A 20,366-nucleotide genomic window follows, 5' to 3' on the forward strand; every position below is an offset into this window, starting at 1 on the left:
ATGCTTGATTCATTTTTCCCACAACACTGTCCAGCGTCCACTAAAGACACACTACCTTTCAATAAATGTAGAATTTTCACAGTATGTGCTCTTTTTGCTTTGAGGGGATTACCATATTTTTTAACCTTGCTTTTTTGGAAGGCATACTGTATTTTCACAAAATTAGGGGCAGAGAAACACTCAGCAGATCACACAATTTCAACACAACTGACGATAATGTGAAACTGGCTTGAGATCTGAGCTGTTTAATACATTTTTAAATAAATTTTTTTGTTTTTGAAATTTCTTTTGATTATTTTTTTGTTTCTTTGTTTGTTTTATAATTCTGGGGTTTGAACTCAGGGCCTCACACTTTCTAGGCAGGCATTCCATCTTGAGCCACTCCATCAGTCCTTTTTTTCTGTTAGGTATTTTTAAGAGTGTATCATGAACTATTTGCCTGGGGCTGTCTTTGAACCTTGATCCTCCTGATCTCTGCCCCCTGAGTAGATAGAATTGCAGGCATGAGCCACCAGCATCTGGCTGATAATTATTTATTTGTTTTTAACCACTCTTGGTCAAAATTACATGTCATAAACCCTGGAATAATATGAACTTACTGTAATCCTATTGCTTAATAAAGTGATAAATTGTGTTGCACAATAGAATCACAGAATTTAATTTTATATAGCATTTTTCTTAATGCTATGTTATTTTGTTTGAAAGAAAGGTTCTTCCTTATTTGATTGTCATAATCGGCCCTGTTCTTTGTACAGGCTTTAGTTCTGTTAGATGTCACCCCTGACCAGTCAATGGTAGATGAAGGTATGGCTCGGGAAGTCATCAATCGCATCCAGAAGCTTCGCAAGAAGGTTTGTTTGTTAGTTCAAGAATAAGTTGCTGTTTTGGACTTGTGTTTGTGTTGTTTGTTTGTTGTGGAAGAGAGGCTGGTGATCAACTGTCCATTCAAATTATGCTCCGCAGGAAAGACAGGCCCCTGCCCCTCCCTACTTGCTCATAGGCTGGATGTGGTTCCTTTTTGTTTCTCTGACCAAGAACTTTCAGCCAGTCTGTGTCCCTCCCCATCCTTTTAGTTCCCTTGAGTGCCCACAAAATTATCTTCTGAATAGATAGCTCTCTGACTGATACAGAAGGTTATCAGAGATGACAGTAAGCATCTCTGAGGAAGGCAGAGGTGTAGTCAGTGTGGGAGGGCTTCTAGCTCAGGAGAAAGGTTTCTGGATCTGGACAGAATGAGATGGTTTTTCCTCACTAGATAGCTGAGAAAGACAGAGCCCATTGCCTCTAAGCAAGGGCACTACCACACCCCCAACCAGGTGAGAGCCTCAGGAAGCTCTTAGCCCAGGAGACACTGACTGCAAGGAGGGCTCCTCCATGCCTTCCTCCCAAAGCCAGTTGTTTGAGACTGTGGGTCAGGGACTGAGGAGGCCACTCCAGCAAGAAACAGTATTTCTGTATCATGTCCCAGCTGAGAGAATTGTGAGTAGGTTTTCAGTCATTCTTTTGTTTCAGCATTCATGATGAGCTGATTGTACTAGGAAAAGATACCTGCTCCCCCCACCTCCCCTGCAAAAAAAACAGTGGGCAAACGAGCACAAAGCAGACTAGTAGACCATGTGCTATCATGCAGTTAGTTACTTTTATAGATCACTTGAAGGGGGATGGACAGGCATGCTCTTCTGTGGTGACTCAGCAATTGTCAGTCCTTATTCAACTCAAAACCTTAAGCTTTGAATAACAATATGTTCTTTTAAAAGTTTCTAAATGCTTTTTCAGTGCAATCTGGTTCCAACTGATGAAATAACAGTTTATTATAATGTGAAATCTGAAGGGAGATACCTGAATAATGTTATTGAAAGCCACACAGAGTTCATATTTGCCACCATAAAGGCTCCTTTGAAACCATACCCAGTTTCTACATCAGATAAAATCCTTATTCACGAACAAATACAGGTGAGTTCTAAATTCTGTTTAACTACTAAAAGATTTCAGATTAGGTTTTACTTTAAGTTTATATAGTTACATCTTGATATTCTAGCCCACAGTAGAGATTGGTATAATACTCAGTCCTGAAGTATTGCCCTTACTCAGAGAGAGGAAGTCTAAAAGTGGCGAAGGGAGGGGAAGGTAGCCAGGCAGGTGTGTGTAATTTGCCAGAAAATAAAATGGCTAACGTGCCCCTGTTTCATCTGAAATTAGAAAAGTTGATGTGTATTTTGATCACTTTTATTAAAAGTGAGCAGCAATTGGCTTGAAAAACATTTAACTTTATGATAGTAGATTGTATATAAAACTGTAATAGCATTTCCTGTTTTTACATCTAGGGATTTTAGAAGTAACTATAAAAATCTAATACCAAGACATAGAGATACTGGCTCATAATTCAGAAGTAGGTCATTTATAATATATTTCAGTTTTTATTCCTTTTCTCCTTGTCTCATTCCTACTTTATATGGGACAAGTAGAATAGAAAAGGTTAAAAGCAGCTGTTTATCTTTTCAATGGGGTGGGATGCATTTCTAGTTTCATTTTCTACTTTGCATATATGCTCATTTGACTTTGTAAAATGAGCATATATATCGGGGTTTGAACTCAAGGCCTCACACTTGCTAGGCAGGTGCTCTACCACTTAAGCCACTCAACTACCCCCAAGATTTACATTTTTAAGAGAACAAGATAGAAGGAGGGAAAATGGGGATGCAGATTACAGCTTTTTTTGTTCTTAGGAGGAGGTAGTAGTTTGTACTTGCTTGTATGGCACAGTGCAGTCAGCTGCTACAATTAATCGTATACACTAATGTGTTCAGTTAAAGGGGTCTGAACTGGAAATTACACTCACCAAAGGATCGTCCCTGCCTGGTCCTGCGTGTGCATATGTCAATCTTAACATTTGTGTGAATGGCAGTGAACAAGGTAAGAATAAATGAGTTCCATGGCTTGTATGACATTTTTTAGTTAAGTCTATGAAAATCTTTAGTGCTGCCATAGGGAATTGGCAAAATTGGATAACATTTCCTTTTTGTCGTGCATGGGCTTGTACTTACGGGAAAATGAAGAAGATACACTTTCCTCTGTTCCACCCACTAAATGCATCTATAAACACCCTGTACATTCTTTACAAAAACAAGCATAAGATTCAAAGGTAGAGAGAAGAAAGCTGCCTTGTTAGGAACCTTGAAACCAAATAACATAATAATGGTGTGTTCCCTGGACTTTCTTTTTTGTCTCATATATGCCAAACCTATACCTTAAATAGCTGGCAGCCTAAAAATGCCAGCAAATTCAAAAAAACCTCCCAGCAGTGTGGCTTAAGTGGTAGAGGCACTTGCCTAGCAAGTGCGAGGCCCTGATTTCAAAACCTCAGTACTGCCCAAAAAAAGTCATCAAAATCCTGCTATCTAGAGAGAGGATCAGGAGATGGGCAACCTAATAAAACAAAATTTTTAGGCAATAATCATTCTACTCTAGCGAAACACCACAGGGGGAAAAAAACATGCCACCATCACCCACATCAGCAAAGGCCAAGCAGAAAGCTTCAACTTCCACCTTTGTCAGGCTTAGGATCCTTGAGCCCGCACCATTGCCACAGTGGTATCAGAGAAGACCGAGTTTCATCCTAGCTAGGCAATAATGAGCCCTTTGCCCAGTGAAGTCAGTGGGAACCACAAGGGGAAATTTGATTTCATCCCCATATGCAGTAACAAAACATGCCTCCCACTCATGACTGCATTGGCAGTAATGAGGCCACTTAACCTCTGAAGTGTCAATGAAGGCCATGTGTTGAACAATAAAAAGGCACTGTGCTTCCTGGCCACGGGGGTATTGGTGGAAGGAGAGTGAAAACTCTCCCCCCACACCATCCTCAGCAATAATACAAGGAGTCCTAAGCTGGTTGTCAGTGGAGACTTGATAGTGAACCTGAATTTAGCTATTCCCACCTGGAGGTAACTCGGTAGTGTCCTCCTTTCTTCTGCCACTATCATGCCAAAGTCAGCTAAAGTAGAGATCTTAAATAAGAACCAGTCTCATAGTGTAATATCTAAAGTACCTAGATTTCAATAGAAAATCACTAATCATACCAAGAACTAGGAAGATCTCAAACTGATGAAAAAAAACAATAAATGAAAATTCTGGGGTGGCCGAAGTGTTAAATCATCCAACTGAATTTGAAGCAGCCATGCTGGCAGAGTGGCTGCCTGGCGAGTATGAGGCCCTGACTTCAAATCCCAGTGCTACCAAAAAATGAAAAAAGAAGCATTGATCTCGTGCTTTGTGGAGATAGAGCTTGCATTCTAGCTCTGTGTAGTCTTATCTGAATATAAAGCAGCCATAACAAATGTTTCAAAGATCAGTAACACACAATAAAAGTGAACAGAAAATAAAAATTGTCAGTAAAGAAATAGAAGAAATAAGTGAGAATCAAATGGAAAGTTTAGAACTGAAAAATATAACTAAAATTTATAAAACAGTGCAGGGGTTCAATATCAAAATAGAAAAAGGAAAGACCCATGAGCTAGAAGATAGACCAATAGAAATTACCCATTCTGAATAGCAGTTTAAAAAATGAACAGAGCCTCAAGAACCTGTGGAACAAATAAGAAAAGGTTAACATGCTAGTCAGGAAGAAGATAGCAATGAAAAGATATCCAAAGGTAATGGTCAAAATCTAAAGTTGCTAAAACATAAACCTACAGATTCAAGAAGCTGAGTGCTACAGCTGAATGTTTGCCTTCTACCCCCAATTCTTATCTAGAATTCTAGCCCCCATATTAGGAAATGGGAACTCTGGGCAGTGATGAGAGCAGGACCCCTTGTGAATAGGATAAAAGACACTGGAGAAAGCTAGTCACCCTTTCCATCATGTGAGAACACAGCAAGAATTAGGAAAAGGATTCCCACCAGGTACCAGATCTGCTGAAGTCTTGATCTTGAACGTCTCTGTCTTTAGAACCCTATGAAATAAATTTCTGTTTTTGGTTTTTTGAGGCAGAGTCTCACTGTGTAGCCTAGGCTGACCTTGAATTTTTCATCCTCCTGCCTCAGGGGAGCCAGACCAGGTAGAAGATCTAAACTAATGAGAGGGCAGAATAGGAAAAGCAAATTCTCTACTGACCCTGAGTGACATTTAAGCATGGGTCAGTTAAATGTATTTGCCCATAGGTTTGGAGGGCCCTTTACGGTGTGCTATAAGGATATGTAACCACATTTAGTGTAAAAAGAGCTTACTAGATTTAATCCAATAACATTACACAAGGAATTTCTTGCACCCATGTAGATATGAGTACATAGTGCATGGAATCATACCTCTTGTAGGCATCATGCGGAAAGACTCCGTATTTGGTAACTACTGCATTATTAATTACCTTTGTTCCTTTCAGCAAGTACAGGTAAATAAGTAGCACTGAGCAGCTTCCCACTCTTCCTTTGGGATTTCACGGTGACTCTCAATGGGAATACAAAGAGGCATTGACATTAGCTGAATTGTTTCCTGGGTTTTTTTGGCATTAACACACTAACCCAACAATTTTAACACCTGCCGTATGACATCCAGCAAAGCGTGTTCTTTTATCCCTGGAGATTGCACTAGGGATGCTCCATGCACAAAACTCGTTTTCTAATAACTTCTTAGCTACATCATAGCATCAGCATTCCTATACTGGAAAGTTCTGTGCAGGGGCTGGGGGCATAGCTCAAGTAGTAGAACACTTGGAGGCCCTGGGTTCAATCCCCAGTACCACCAAAAGAAAGAAAAAAAAAATTTTTCAAATTTCATACAATTTCTGGAACACATATTCATGATAGAGCTACACAAGAATAACTCAAAGAAGGTTAAACGTCATTTCCTATTTAACAGTGCTACCCATACAGTTTTACATACGTCTAAGTAGTGTATTATGATTTGGGGAAATCAATGAAGGTTTAAAACACTTGATTATGTAGGATTATAGGACATTGCAAAACCATAATCATTTATTTAACCCGAGTGATAAAAGACTTTAAAGGAAATTCAGAATAGTGCACAGGTAGGAAAACCTTTGTTCTTTTAATGGAGAGGATTCTTTTTTCTCAAGTAATCAGATATAAAGCAAGAGGAGGCTAATACGCTTTAAGAAAACTTTGTGCCAATGTACTTCTGATATTAATCATTTCTAATAACTTATAACTAAGTTCATTCAAATATTGGCCAGTTTTATAGCACATAAATTTTTTTTCTTTTCTTTTTTTTTTGGTGGTACTGGAGTTTGAACTCAGGGCCTCAAGCTTACTAGGCAGGCTTGAGCCACTTTGCCAGCTCTCTTTTGTGTTGGGTATTCTTGATATAGTGTCTCTGCCTCCTGAGGAGCCAGGATTATAGATGTGAGCCACCAGTACCTAGCATAAAAATTTTTTTTTATGGTACTGGGGCTTGAACTCAGGGGCTTGCACGTACATTTAGCTTTGTCCAGTGCTCTTCCTTTTTCCTTTAACAAAACACATCCTTCACTTACCAAAATCAGGTCTTAATTTTCTGGCTATGGAGTTGTTTCATTGATTTTTGTTTTACTGTCATGTCTTCATTCTGTAAACTCACAAATCTGTGAATCATCATTTCTAGAAACATGTTCTTCTCATAGCACAACTTTCAGAGTGACACAGGGAATATTTGCTAACAAACCCACATATCTTTAGTTCTTCTGGAATAAGCCAAAAGTGGAAAAGTTTGTTTTCAACTATTAATCAGTATTTTATCTTATTTGGGAATTATCTAGCTATTCGATGAATATTCACCATTTAATTTATTAGAAAAGCAGACTGTAAATTACTAAAGGTATTTAGGGATCTATTCTTAAGTAGATGTAACAAAACATAAAACAAAGCTAGCCATCATCATCTTACTGCCCTGTTAACTACTTTTGCATCATGTGCATCACAAAAGCAGGAATTCTAGGTTAAATACATGGTTTTTTGTTTACTGCTATGCTTGGTTACAGAAAGAAGTGGACACTGCACTTTCTCTTGCACATTAGCTCTTAGGTTAAATTCATAATTCTATAACCTTCAACACCTAGTAGAGGTAACATAAACTTACTCAACTAGTGGAATTTAAAGGTTCTTCGTCTGCATTGTATTTAATGTTGACTCTTGAGGAGATAATCATTTATTAAGCTAATAATATTATTTAGCAGATTACCCATGTCACCTACATAGGTGTACATAAGCATAGAGACAGAGCACGTTATTGTTTTCATTCTAAAATGTCTGCCACATGTTAGGTGCCAAAATATAAAACTAGTTTTATTAGGATAGCTAGATTAAAATTATATTTCCAGCAGGTGAAATAAATTAAGGTTACCTGTTCAGATGGCCAAAGTTTTCTACATGTATTTGTGGAGAAAGACTTAAGATTTTTCATTTGGACTGGGCATCAGTGGCTCATGCCTATAATCCTAGCAACTCAGGAGGCAGAAATCAGAAGTATCGTGGTTTGAAGCCAGCCCCAGAAATAGTTTGTGAAACTCTATCTTGAAAATACCCAGTACAAAACAAGACTGGTGGAACAAGCATGAGACGCTGGGTTCAAACTCCCATGCTGCCAAAAAAAAAAAAAAAAAAAAAAAAGATTTTGCATTTGGGTGAAAAGTTTAGTCTTGCCACTAAACACACTGTCCATAAAAGGAAAAGTTGATCTGTTGAACTTCATCAAAATTAAAAAGGTTTGCCTTGAAAAAGATACTATGAAAAACAAGCTACAGACTTGGAAATCTTTATAAATAACATATCCAATAAAGAATGAATCTGTGTATAAAGATCTCTTAAAACTCAACAGAAAAGTACAATCCAATTAGAAAATAGGGAAAAGATGCAAACATTTACCGAAGAGAATATGCAGAAATGTACATGAAAATATCCAACATCATTAACCATTAGGGAACTATAAATTAAAACCACAATTAGGTGCATATGTACACCTGTGAAGATGACTGAGATAAATATTGGACAGGCTACAGAGAAACTCGATCTCATGTATCGCTGGTGGGAATGTAAAATGGTAAGGCCACTTTGGCAAACACTTAGCAGTGTTGTAAAAAACAAACGTGAACTATGGCTGTACCTCAGTGGTAGAGTGCTTGCTTAGCATGTACAAGGGCCTGGGTTTAACCCCTAGCCCCTAAAAAAATTAAAACCAAAAAACTAAGCATGTGCCTTGCACAGGGACTCTGCAATTGTACTCCTAGCTGTTTATCCCAGAGATCTGAAAGCCTGTGTTCACAAAATGACCTCTATGTCAGTGTTTACCATAGCTGTGTTCATAATAGTCCAAAATGAGAGGCTATCCAGATGTTCTGAAGCAGGTAAAGTGTTAAACCAGTACACTTATACACACTTACACCATGCAACATTGCTCAGCAATGAAAAGTAACATCTGTTATTAATGCAGTAACTTACTTGAATCTTCAGCGACTGATGCTGAGTATAAAACAGACCCGGAAGATTCTATACTGTATAGTTGCTTTTGTGTAACATTCTTGAAATGATAAAATTATAGGAATGGAGACTATTATTTGCCAGGTGTTAAGTAGGTACGAGGGCTGAAGGGAAATTAGAGGTGGCTATTTAAAGGCAACACAAGATCTTTATGTGACAGAACTGTTCTGTATCTTTTGTCTTTTAACAGAATTTAATGCATATGAAATGTACATATTTTTTGAATTTTAATTCATGGAGTGCTAAAAAAAAATTATCCTTGAAACATAATTGGGTTTTCCTCCTGTTTTGTGTCTTTTTTGTTTGTTTTTTTTTGTTATTGGTGGCACTGGGGTTTGAACTCAGCCACACGCTTGCTAGATAGGCGCTCTTACAGCCTGAGCCACTCCACCAGCCTCCTATTCTGTATCTTAGTAGTGGTGATAGAGACAGAACACAGGACTAAAACATGTACCCCAATGAGTAAAGTAATGCTGAAGAAATGTGAGTATCAACAGATTATATCAGAGCCCGTGCCCTGGCTGTAATACTGTGCCATCGTCTCGTAAGATGTTACCTTTCAGGGAAACTGGATGTCTCTTTGTTACTTATTATTTCCTATAATTTCATGTGACTCTTTATTTCAAAGTAAAATGCTTAAGTAAGTCAGTAAACATCTATAATTGAATCTACAGGAAGGGGGAATCCCTGAGTTCAAATTCCAGTACTACTCAAAAAAAAAAAAAAGACGACTACTGAGGATATTTTTTAGGGGATTCACAAATGGCATAAAATGCAAAATGGGTGCTCCAAGTACAACAGTTTGAATCTAGAAAAAGATGAGATTTCCTGATAGAGTTTTATTTCTTGACAACATCTACTGAGAATTGCCAAATCACATACTGAGGGGATATATGATGTATACTTGGAAGAAAAAAACTAGGGCTAAAGCCCTTCGTATCCCTTGACTTTTACTCTGAATTTAACATTTTCTTTTTTCTTTTTTTTTTTTTTTGTTATTAGGATGTATTCGTTGTACAGGGGGAGATTCATTGTGACAGTTCCAAATAGGCTTATATTATATTCATTGGTTAGATCGCCCCCGTTGTATCTCCTCCTCAGCCCCCTTCCCCCCAACTTAAAGTAATTGTGAGAGGTTTCTTTGTTCTATTTCATGTATGTCTATGAAGACCATCAACCATTTACCATCACCTTAATCTCCTTCATCCCACCCCCGACATACTGTACCTATTTTACTGTCCTGTCTTTCATTATTATTATTTAATTCGATGTTTAAAGGGACTTCTCAATGTATCCCTACTTGACTATACTTAACTTTGCTCCATTCATCCCCTTCCATTACTCTCCCTTATCCTTTTATCTCCTACCCCGCATTATGAATTTAACATTTTCTGAAAAAAAAATTATTAGCTACTTAGTTTTACTTTTCTGAATGTGATCTTATTTTTCTGGATTTTTTAGGCGGAGTATTACTTCTGGAAAATCCAAAAGGCGATAATAGGTTGGACCTTTTAAAGCTAAAGAGTGTTGTTACTAGCATTTTTGGTATTAAGAATAAAGAGCTGACTGTCTTCTGTGGTGGAACAGGTATGTAGAAAGTGAGGGGATGTCTCGTGTCATTAGGCATGAGATAGATTGGTGAAGGTCTTCATTTAATATCATTTATACTACAGAACCATGTTTCTCTTGAGTCCGAGGTGGCAACAGCTCCTCAACAGTGCCTGCCTTATAGTGTCTCTTTGTGCCACCTCAGTGTGCAACACAGCTGAAAACTCTGGACTTAATTAGGAGCCAAAGGTTCTCATCCTACTCCAACCCTTAGCCATGTAATAGATCATGACTAAGAGTCCTCCCTCGTGACTTACAACTCTATCAAGCACAGTGCCTGGCTCTTACTAAATCCTGGCACTAGAATACATAGTTAAAGAATTACAACTTATCTGCTGGCTGTAATTATCATTTTTAAATACTAGTAGTGAGATTCTGATATAGAAGAAAATTTTAAGAGGAGCCACAATATGCAGGGAAAATACTGAAAGAGGAGAAAATAACTTACCTTAATTTTGCAAGTTATCAAGTGGTAGAGCACCTGCCCAGCAAACCTGAGGCCTTCAGTTCAAGCCCAAGTACCACCAAAAAAAATTAAGTTATGAATATTATGCAACATTTTATTTTGCAGCATTATTTCCTACTGTTTGTGGGGCTGGAGGCATGGTTGTGTGGTAGAACATGTACTTAGCATGCACAATCCCCAGCACCAAAAACAATTTTTTTCATACTATTTAGAGGTCATAAAAGCCTGGTTTTATACCAGGTTTTGGTAAAATTAAGTGAAATGCATCACTGTAAAAAAATACATACTTGTTTAATAGTGAAGTAGGAAAAAGTAAATGATTTCAGAATTGTCGTTCCTATTTTTAGAAATACAGAACCAAACTGACTTATTGAGTCTCAGTGGAAAAACGCTTTGTGTAACTGCAGGATCAGCTCCCTCTCCAATCAACAGTCCTACTACTCTTCTCTGTCAGTATATCAACCTGCAGCTATTAAATGCAGAGCCTCAAGGTATGTGCTTCCCTCAGTAGTCAGATTTGTGGAGTGCTAGGTATTAAAGTTTCCTTCAAGGTTCAAATCTTTGGCTTAGGTGTAATTTTCATGTCAGCTTCAATGTAGTGTTTCAAAGTGTAGACAGCTGGGCATGGTGGAACATTCCTGTAATACCGCACTTGGGAGACTGAGGCAGGTGGATTGAGAGTTCAAGACCAGCCTGGGCTGCATAGTGAGACTTGCCTCAAAAATAAATTAATTAAAGTGTGGACTCCCATACTGCTTCAAGGAGTACCACAGGCTTTTTTTTTTTTTTTTTTTGCTGGTACTGGGGCTTGAACTTGGGGCTTTCACCTTGAGCCACTCCACCAGCCCTATTTTTGTGAAGGGTTTTTTTGAGATAGGCTCTTGTGAACTTTTTGCCCAGGCTGGCATCAAACTGAGATCCTCCTGATCTCTGCCTCCTGAGTAGCTAGGATTACAGTTGTGAGCCACCAGTGCCCGGCTCACAGGCTTATTTTTTAAGGGTACTTATGTACAAACATTTTCATCCATCTGGCATGGTCAAGAAGTGAAATAATTTTACCTGTTTTTTTGGTTGTGGAAAATATTCTGTATACTTACATACCTCCAGGCCTTAACAGACTAGGTTGATATGTTACTTTTTTTGTGATATTTTTGAATCCTCACTGCACACATTTTTACTGAAGCATTCATTTGACTGTGTACTGGATATCTGTTCCCCCAAGGTGCTGGCTTTTCTATATCAGTTTTTCTTTTTCCCCTTCCTCTTCCTTTCTGTGAACTACCTAAGGCCGTTTCTGTAGCCTATACCTCCAGTGTCAAACTCCTGCTCCTGTGCCCACTTTGGTCTTTGAATTAAAAGACCACACTGCCCATGAGAGCTATCTGCAGTTGCTGCCTCTGCTAGAGGGTGAGCTCTCAGGAATTAATCCTGTTTGTTCTTTCTTCTGTAGAGTGTTTAATGGGAACAGTGGGCACCCTCCTACTTGAAAACCCACTAGGGCAGAATGGACTCACCCACCAACAACTTCTGTATGAAGCAGCCAAGGTGTTTGGCCTTCGGAGCAGGAAGCTGAAGCTCTTTCTGAATGAGACTCAAACACATGGTGAGGGTTGTGGGCCATATGGGGTTTTACTTCGTCACAGTAGAGTTTGATGCCATTAACCATTTGAGGACTATGTATGCAAAAGACAGTACCTTTTTTCTACTTCCCCAGGAATTAGTCATAATATAACTTGAAAGAAAAAAAACTCTTTAAGGGTGGAGCATGGCTCAGTGGTAGAGCACTTGCCTACCATGTGCAAGGCCCTGGGTTGAATCCTCAGTGCTGTAAAAAAAAAAAAAAGAAGAGTAATTTAAAAGATGATTGCTTTTTGCTTTGGAAATACATACTTCTAGGTAAACAATATTTGCTGACCCTAAAAATTATTCTCAAGAATTGATTCCCAAGAATCAAAATTATCACAGTGTTGCACAGTAAGCCTAAAGGAAACTTCCAACTGACAGTATAGTCAATTGTAATCAGTTACCTCCTTTTTCAATGTGTAAAGCATGCTCACGTGTGTTTTTTTGTTTTTGTTTTTTTATGTGGACTCGAAACCAGGGCCTCATTGCTTACTAAGTCAACGCTTAACCACAGGTCCATCCCCAGTCCTTCACATGCAGTTTCTTATTGGGCCCCATACTAACATGAATTGCTAGATCAGCAGTGGTCGTATCTCACATCCAGCAATCAAATTTTGACTTGCACAGACCACAGTCTGGCAACAGCGTGTCTTCTCCTCTCACTCTCACCTCACACAACACACTTCTGTGACTTAGCTTCTCTGGCTATTCTGTCAGCTTCTCCACTGGCATCCCAGTCCTGCCCTGAGTGCTCTGCTGTGTTACCCATAGATTCATTCATCTGCATGCTCACTTTGCTTTTGCTGCCATGGACCCTTTTCCCCAAATGGCTTTCCTTTGTGGAAAGCCATTTAGATGTTTAGAAGCATCTTTTGCAACATCCCAACTCAAAAACCTTTTACCATTCCATCATTTATTTATAAAGCACTACAAGATGGGATTTATGGTATTTCTGAATTAGAATTTATGTCCTTCAGCACATGTGTAAAATTGCCAGTACTATCTTTTCCAAAGTTGCCTGTTACTCATTCGTTCTAGAACTTTCATTAGGCATTAGATATGCCTTATTCTATCCACCTCTCTTATCCTGTTCATAATTCTCCCTCTCTGTCCAGTATGCTACATTGTGGATCATTCTGGCTGATTTGTTTTTTCCTTGTTCCTCTACAGATAAGGTATTTTTTCCTCTGACTTTTTTCAAGATTTTCTGCAACTGACTATGATATACCCAAGTTATAGATTTTTTTCTTCTTCTTCTTCTTTGTCACTACTAGGGTTTGAACTCAGGGCTTTCTACCACTTGAGCCATACCCCCATCACTAGGTATATAGATTTTTTTTAAGTCATCCTTTGTTTCTGTTACAGTGTTTTGGTTTCTGTTCTTTCCTCGTGGAGTCATGGTCAGTGTTACCGCTTCCCAGCCCCAATAATGTGAGAGCCATGGAGGGTTACCAGCTGGGGAAGCTCACTAGAGTCTCGGTGTTCAAAGTTTTTATTGAGGTTTCATTATGCAGGCATGGATTAACTGCACACATGGCTGTTCTCTGTCTCAGCTGGTACTGTGTGACCCAAAGTCCCCAAAGTGAATGATACAGTTTAGTCTTTCTGGTGTGGCTGAGACTAGTCTGAGTCATCTCATTAACGTAAGCTGTCATGTGTGGTCAAAGTGACCATCAGAAGTAACAAAAGAAATTCCAAGGATTTAGAATCCCCTCAGGGCTGGGACAAAGGTCAAACCTGACTTACCAAATTCCTATCACATAGGCAGCTAACTTTTTTTTTTTAAATATTCACCCACAACAGATAGAATATTGTTTTAAAACAACAAGTTTTTCTTTCTTTTCTAGAAATTACAGAAGATATCCCCATGAAGACTTTGAATATGAAGACTGTGTATGTTTCTGTACTGCCAACAACTACAGACAGCTAATACTCAGTTATCAATGTGATTCAGTCAACCTTCCCTTGACTGGCAGAATGGCTCAAATGGTGAAGCACCTGCCTAGCAAGTGTGAGGCCCTGAGTTCAAACCCTAGTACCTCCAAAAACAAATAAATATTAAAATAAAAATATCAGTCTTCCCCTGACTTACACCCATCCCTTATATATACTCATACATGAGCTCTTTCCTTGGGGTGAAAGTCTATGAAGCTGCTTTTGGCCTAAAGTTGAAGGGGGATTGATCAATTAAGTAACTTGAAACGTCATGCAATGTTCACACTAAACCTTAAACACCTATGCAGTCATGTTGGGGGAAAGTTACAATGTTACCTCAGTACCACAAAGTTTATTTCTGTACTTAAATTCTCAAATACAGAAAGTAGAAGTGATTTAAATGGCATAGTTTATGTGTGTATATCATTTTATAGCCTTTTAAAACGAATTTGAGTCCTCTTAAAGAATTGGACATGTTGTATATTTCTGCCCACCTGGATTTTCCTGGGCAATTTGATGGAATATTTTAAGGTTTAGTAAATCAAACAATAAATAAACTCTCCTCTCTGGGTGTGTGTGTGTGTGTGTGTGTGTGTGTGTGTGTGTGTGTGTTGGAAGGAATTCATTCTCCCATAGTTTAATGAAACTTGAAATTTGTAATCTTTGAGAAACATAAAAACTTAGTGTCATCTACATTAAGACAGTGGATTAAATATTTAATATTTCCCCTTTCCAAAATCCTGGATGATAATTTGGGTCCTCAGAGAAACAGATGCTAAGATAAAATTGTTGCAAAGATTTATTATGGAAACATAATTGAAGGATAAATAGGTGAGGGAGCAGCCACAGGCAGAGAAAAACTTCAGACAACAATGTGGTTCTGACACCTGAGAAGAGAAAGGAAGATGGATTAGAAGAATCGTAGACCAAAGTGTAACTCTGAGCCAAAGTCATGGTCAGTCAGGCCAATGAGAGTCCCCAGGTAAGGATTCCTTTATTAAGGTTCAGAGTTTAGCAGAAATGATCCAGCTTTGTGCCTCTGCCTTGATTAGTCACTGCCAAGAGCAGCCCAGGGTTGTGGCCTCTTCCTCAATGGATCTGAGTGCTGTGGCTCTGTGGCTGCTACAACACATATGCTAAAACATAAACCCACAAAGTTGGAGAAAAAGGAAATAGAGCCAGAATTTGGGGAACTGGGAAACACATAGGTGGGCGTTAACAAATGTGGTAGATCCAGGCAAGGCCAATTCTAAACAAGCAGTTGAGGAACTAAGAAATTTCTCTCAGCTCAGAATCCTCAGCACCAGTTCCTTCTGGGACTAACCCTAAAGGTAAGGTATGAAAATAGGGAGGCTGGCTTCTCCCTGATTCTACACTGCTAGGCAACTCTACCACCACATTGGGCATATGGAGGTTTATCCTCCGAGAGAGAAAACAGTGACCTTAGATAGTGGGATCCAGAGTAAATTAAACACAACGGTATTTGAGATTAGATGATTTGTTGGGACACACACACACCACTGAAAGCTCTTGTATTAATGGTGTGATGCTTGATTTCTGATTGTCAACTTGATTGGGTTGAGAAGTGCCCAAGAGATTGGTAAAGTGCACCTCTGGGTGTTCCTCTGAGGCATTTCCAGAGATGCATCCTTCAATTGGGATCCCACTGTCCCCTTCAAGGGCACACCCTTAGTGACCACAAGACCTCACTAGGCACACTTTTTTGGGTTTTTTGGCAGTACTGGGGGTTGAACTCAGGGCCTTGTGCTTGCTAGGCAGATGTTGTACCACTTGAACCACTCCACCAGCAGTAGGCTTCCCCTTCTTAAAAGTTTCTACCACCTCTCAAATAGCACCAAGTGTAGACTAAGCTTTTAGTCTTACACAGGCCTTTAGGGGACATTTCAGATTCAGACTGTAGTAGTGCCTAGCTTATGTTCATCTGAGGTCTAGGGAAATCTTCTAACACAGAAGAAAGAACACAAACCAAAAAGAAAAACAGTTTATAAAGAAAATCAAGCCAGTGGCTCACGCCTGTAATCCTAACTCAGGAGGCACAGATCAGGAAGATCACAGTTCAAAGCCAGTCCAGGCAAATAGTTCATCAGACCCTGTGTTGAAGAAACAAAAAAAAAAACGGGCTGGAGGAGTGGCTCAAGCAGTAAGAGCGCCTGCCTAGTAAGTGTGAGGCCCTGAGATCAAACTCCAATGCCACCAAAAGGGAAAAATAAAGAAAATCAAATAGGGCAATGAGAAGAATACTCTCTGCCAAGCCCTGTATTAATATCTTTAGATGTGAAAGGTAAGCTACCTATGAAAGACAGTGAAAATGTTCCTGTTAATTTAAAACATAACATGAAAAAACTCAACGGAATCATTGGAAAATGGTGTTAAGGAACTTTTCCAAATGCTAGAACAATTAAAGGTGTAATGCATAAATTATTAAGTCCAGGGAGTCTAATATCCAAATTGCAAGAATTCCATAAACAAAGAAAAGTAAAAATCAGGAAATCATAAATAACAAGTAAATTTCACTGGAATCAAAAGTAACAAGTTCAGAAGGTATTCAGGTGGTTAGCACGATGCATGAAAATATATTCTCCAAGGTTGATATCTAATTATTTCAGAACATAGACAGATTTCTACAAAGAAAAGAAAACAGGATGCATACATGCAAAGGATAGTAAGGATCTGATTTCCCAACAGCAACATAGACAAGAATCTTCCCAATTTTTTTTTTTTTTTTTTTTGGTGTGTGGTGGGGGAAGAAGGGAGTACTGGAGGTGTAAGCATGAAACTCAAGAGTTCAAATCCCAGTTCCACCAGAAAAAACTGGAGTGCATTATAGTGCCCAGTGTAAGAAGTCCCTAAGGCAAGCTAAGAGGCTGCAGCACCCCCAGGTGAGTACAAACCCAAGAGCTGACTTGAAATCAGGGAAAATATCCATTGTGTTCCTCTGATACAGTTCCTCCAAGTATCAAGTACACTGCAGCAGAATCTTGGCAAAACTTCCCAACTTGCAGCTTCCCTTCCAAGAGAAAGAGTAGGGTGAAGGGTGGGTCTGATTCTCTGGTTTTAGTAGGGCTGTCCAGGGGACTGCTTTCTGTTTGTTCAACTAAGAGCACTGATAGGATCAGTATCATGCTTTACTTCCTTGGGGGATGCTGAGGAATAGGAGAGTTGCTACTTTGATACAGCACTGAAGACTGGATGTAGTATACAGACAGACAACAGGGGGAGCAAAAAAAAAAAAAATGAGTTCCTTAACAAAATACCATGGGCAAACCTCTTTATGTGGAAATGACACACAAGTCCACAGATGTGTCTCTAGAAAAGGCTGTATTTTTCAAATGCCCAGATCACAATAAAAGATCACAGGCATAACAATTTAATATAAAGGTAAGAACCAATCATTGAAAATGTGGAAGTTTCTAGAAACCAACCCTAAAGAAATGAAGATCTGTGAATTACCCGACAAGAGATTCAAAATAACCATCTTGAAGATGTTTAGTGAGCCAAGTGCCGGTGACTCACCTGTAATCCTAGCTACTCAGAAGGCAGAGATTAGGAGGATCGTGGTTCAAAGCCAGCCACAGGCAAATAGTTCTTGAAACGATAGCTTGAAAAACCCATAACAAAACAAGGCTGGTGGAGTGGCTCAAGTGATAGAACACCTCCCTGGGAAGCATGAGTCCCTAAGTTCAAACCCTAGTACTACCAAAAAAAAAAAAAAATTCAGTGAGCTACAATATACAGTAGGTAAATGAAACTTGAAAATACTGCATACGTGAACAAAATTAATATAGCAGCAAAGACAAACTATCACATCTCTTCAACAAAATTGGAGAAAAGGGCAGAACAGGTTCTGCCTGGAAACGAGGGGGATGGGGGGAGAAATGACCCAAACAATGTATGCACATATGAATAAAGAAAAAAAGATAAACGGATAAGCATTTTTAAAAATTTTTAAAGAAGATAAACTATCAAAAAACCATTCTAGAGATGAAGAATAACTGAATTGAAAAAAATTACAGGAATTTAACAACAGATTTACTCAAGAAAAATCAGTTAACATGAAAATGTGACATTTGAAATCATTGAGGTGAGGGACAAAGTAAAAAAGAAAGGAGAACATTGTTTAAAGGACTTCACCCTGATCCCAAAGACACTCTGACAATTTAGAAAATGAAAACTATAGACCAATGTACAAAAATATTATCCAAAATCCTAAGGAAACCAAATTAAGCAGCACATTAAAAGGATGATACACCATTACTAAGTGGGATTTACTTTTTTTATTTTCTGACAGTGCTGGGGTTTGAACTCAGGGCCTCCTACTTGCTAGGCAGGCTCTCTACCACTTGAACCACTGTGCCAGCCCATTTTTGTAATCGGTCTTTTTGAGATAGGGTCTTGCAGTTTATTGGGCTGGCTTTGATCTCTGCCTCATGAGTAGCTAGGATTACAGGTATGAGCCACTGGCTCCCAGCTAGTGGGACTTCTGAAAGGTGAAGATGCCCCAGCATATAAAAATCAGTCATGCCATCTACTACATTAACAGAATTAAATGAGGAAAAACAAGCATCCCAATAGCTCAGAAAATCACTTCCAAAATTCAATGACTTTTCTTAACACAAACAAATGAGAAATTCAAGGAAACTACCTCAACAGAGCAAAGGCCATGTATGAAAAGCCCAACACTCACAATGCTTAACAAGGAAAGACTGAATGAAGCCTTTTCCTCTGGGGTAAAAACAAGGAAGCCCACTTTCACCACTTCTATTCAATATTGCTCTTGAAGTTCCAGCCAGAGCAATTAAGCAGAAAAGAAAAAAAATAGGGCAAGGGTGTAGCTCCATGGTAAAAGCTCTTGCCTAGCATGTGCAAGGCCGTGGGTTCAATCCCCACACTACAAAAAGGAAAAAAAAAAGGCATTCAAATCAGAAAGGAAGAAATAAAGTTACCTCTTTGCATATAGCGCTTTTTTTTGCATATAACATAATCTGATTTGTGGAAAATAAGGTGTAGTGGCACACAGCTGTAATCCCAGCTGCTTAGAAGGTGGAGATCAGGAAGATCATGGTCTGATGCTGGCCCAGGCAAAAAAAAAAAAATGACACCTATCTTATCTGAAAAAATGACTAAAGAAAAAGAGCTGGAGGTGTGCCTTAAGTTGTAGAGTGTGTAGCAAGCACGAGGTCCTGAATTCAAAACAGTACCATTTGTAAAAAATGTGTCTGGGCACTGGTTGCTCATGCCTGTAATCCTAGCTACTCAGGAGTCAGAGATCAGGAGGAGCGTGGTTCAAAGCCAGCCGTGACAATAGTTCACAAGACCCTATCTTGAAAAACCCTTCACAGAAAAGGGCTGATGGAGTGCCTCAAAGTGAAGGCCCTAAGTTCAAGCCCCAGTACCACAAAAAAAAAAAAAAAATGTTGCTGGTGCCTCACACGTGTAATCCTATCTACTTGGGAGGCAGGGATCAGGAGGGTTACAGATCAAGGCACATTCTGGCAAATAGTTTGCTAGATTTCATCATCAAAATAACCAGACCAAAATGGACTGGAGGTGTGGCTGAAGTAGTAGAGCACCTGTTTTGCAAGTGTGAAGCCCTGAGTTCAAACTCCAGTCTCACAAAAAAAGGATTTTATGACTAATAAGTTCAGCAAAATTGAAAATGTAAGTTCAAAATCTTTTTTTTACCCTCAAAAATCAACATACAACAATAAATTGTGTTTCTACACAATGAAAAATCAAAAAAATTGAAAACAATTCATTATAATAGCATAAAATAAATAGAATGCAAGGCTTGATGTGACTCAGGGGCAGCACTTTTGCCTACCATGTGCAAAGCCCTGGGTCTGATCTCCAGCATGAGGGAAGGGGGAGGGTAAAATACTAAGAATAAACTTAACCAAGGAGGCAAAAGAACTGCTACACTAAAAACTGCTACATTGTAATACTGCTGTTGAAAGTTAGCAAGTAAGAAGTAAATGGAAAGATAGCCTAAATCTGTGGAGAGCATGACTTCACATTGTCAAAATATCCATAACTACCCAAAGTGATGTATAGATTGCATTACTAAGCACAAAATCCCAATTGCACTTTTTGCAGAAATAGGAAATTCTACAATTCTTTAAATCTCAGTGAACCCCAAATAGCCACAACAGTCTTGACAAAGAATCACAAAGCCAGAGGACTCGCACACACACGGTACAAAGCTGTGGTGATCAGTGTCCTGGCATAAAGACAAATAAATATACCAATG

The 20,366-nt window shown here is 38.9% G+C and overlaps 1 protein-coding gene across 1 annotated transcript in view; it reads left to right on the forward strand.

Moving 5' to 3' along the window:
* Iars1 (isoleucyl-tRNA synthetase 1) overlaps positions 1-14,665 on the forward strand; it is a 72,270-nt gene extending 57,605 nt beyond the window's left edge. The window contains 7 exon segments of the mRNA XM_020161104.2: positions 756-851; positions 1,777-1,953; positions 2,808-2,913; positions 9,928-10,053; positions 10,888-11,031; positions 11,991-12,143; positions 14,011-14,665. Of these exon segments, the coding sequence (XP_020016693.2) occupies positions 756-851; positions 1,777-1,953; positions 2,808-2,913; positions 9,928-10,053; positions 10,888-11,031; positions 11,991-12,143; positions 14,011-14,093 (885 nt within the window). The 3' untranslated portion in view covers positions 14,094-14,665.
* Positions 14,666-20,366: the final 5,701 nt, after the last annotated feature.

The sequence above is a fragment of the Castor canadensis genome, chromosome 13 (assembly GCF_047511655.1).
Source record: "Castor canadensis chromosome 13, mCasCan1.hap1v2, whole genome shotgun sequence".
Classification (NCBI taxonomy): Eukaryota; Metazoa; Chordata; class Mammalia; order Rodentia; family Castoridae; genus Castor; species Castor canadensis.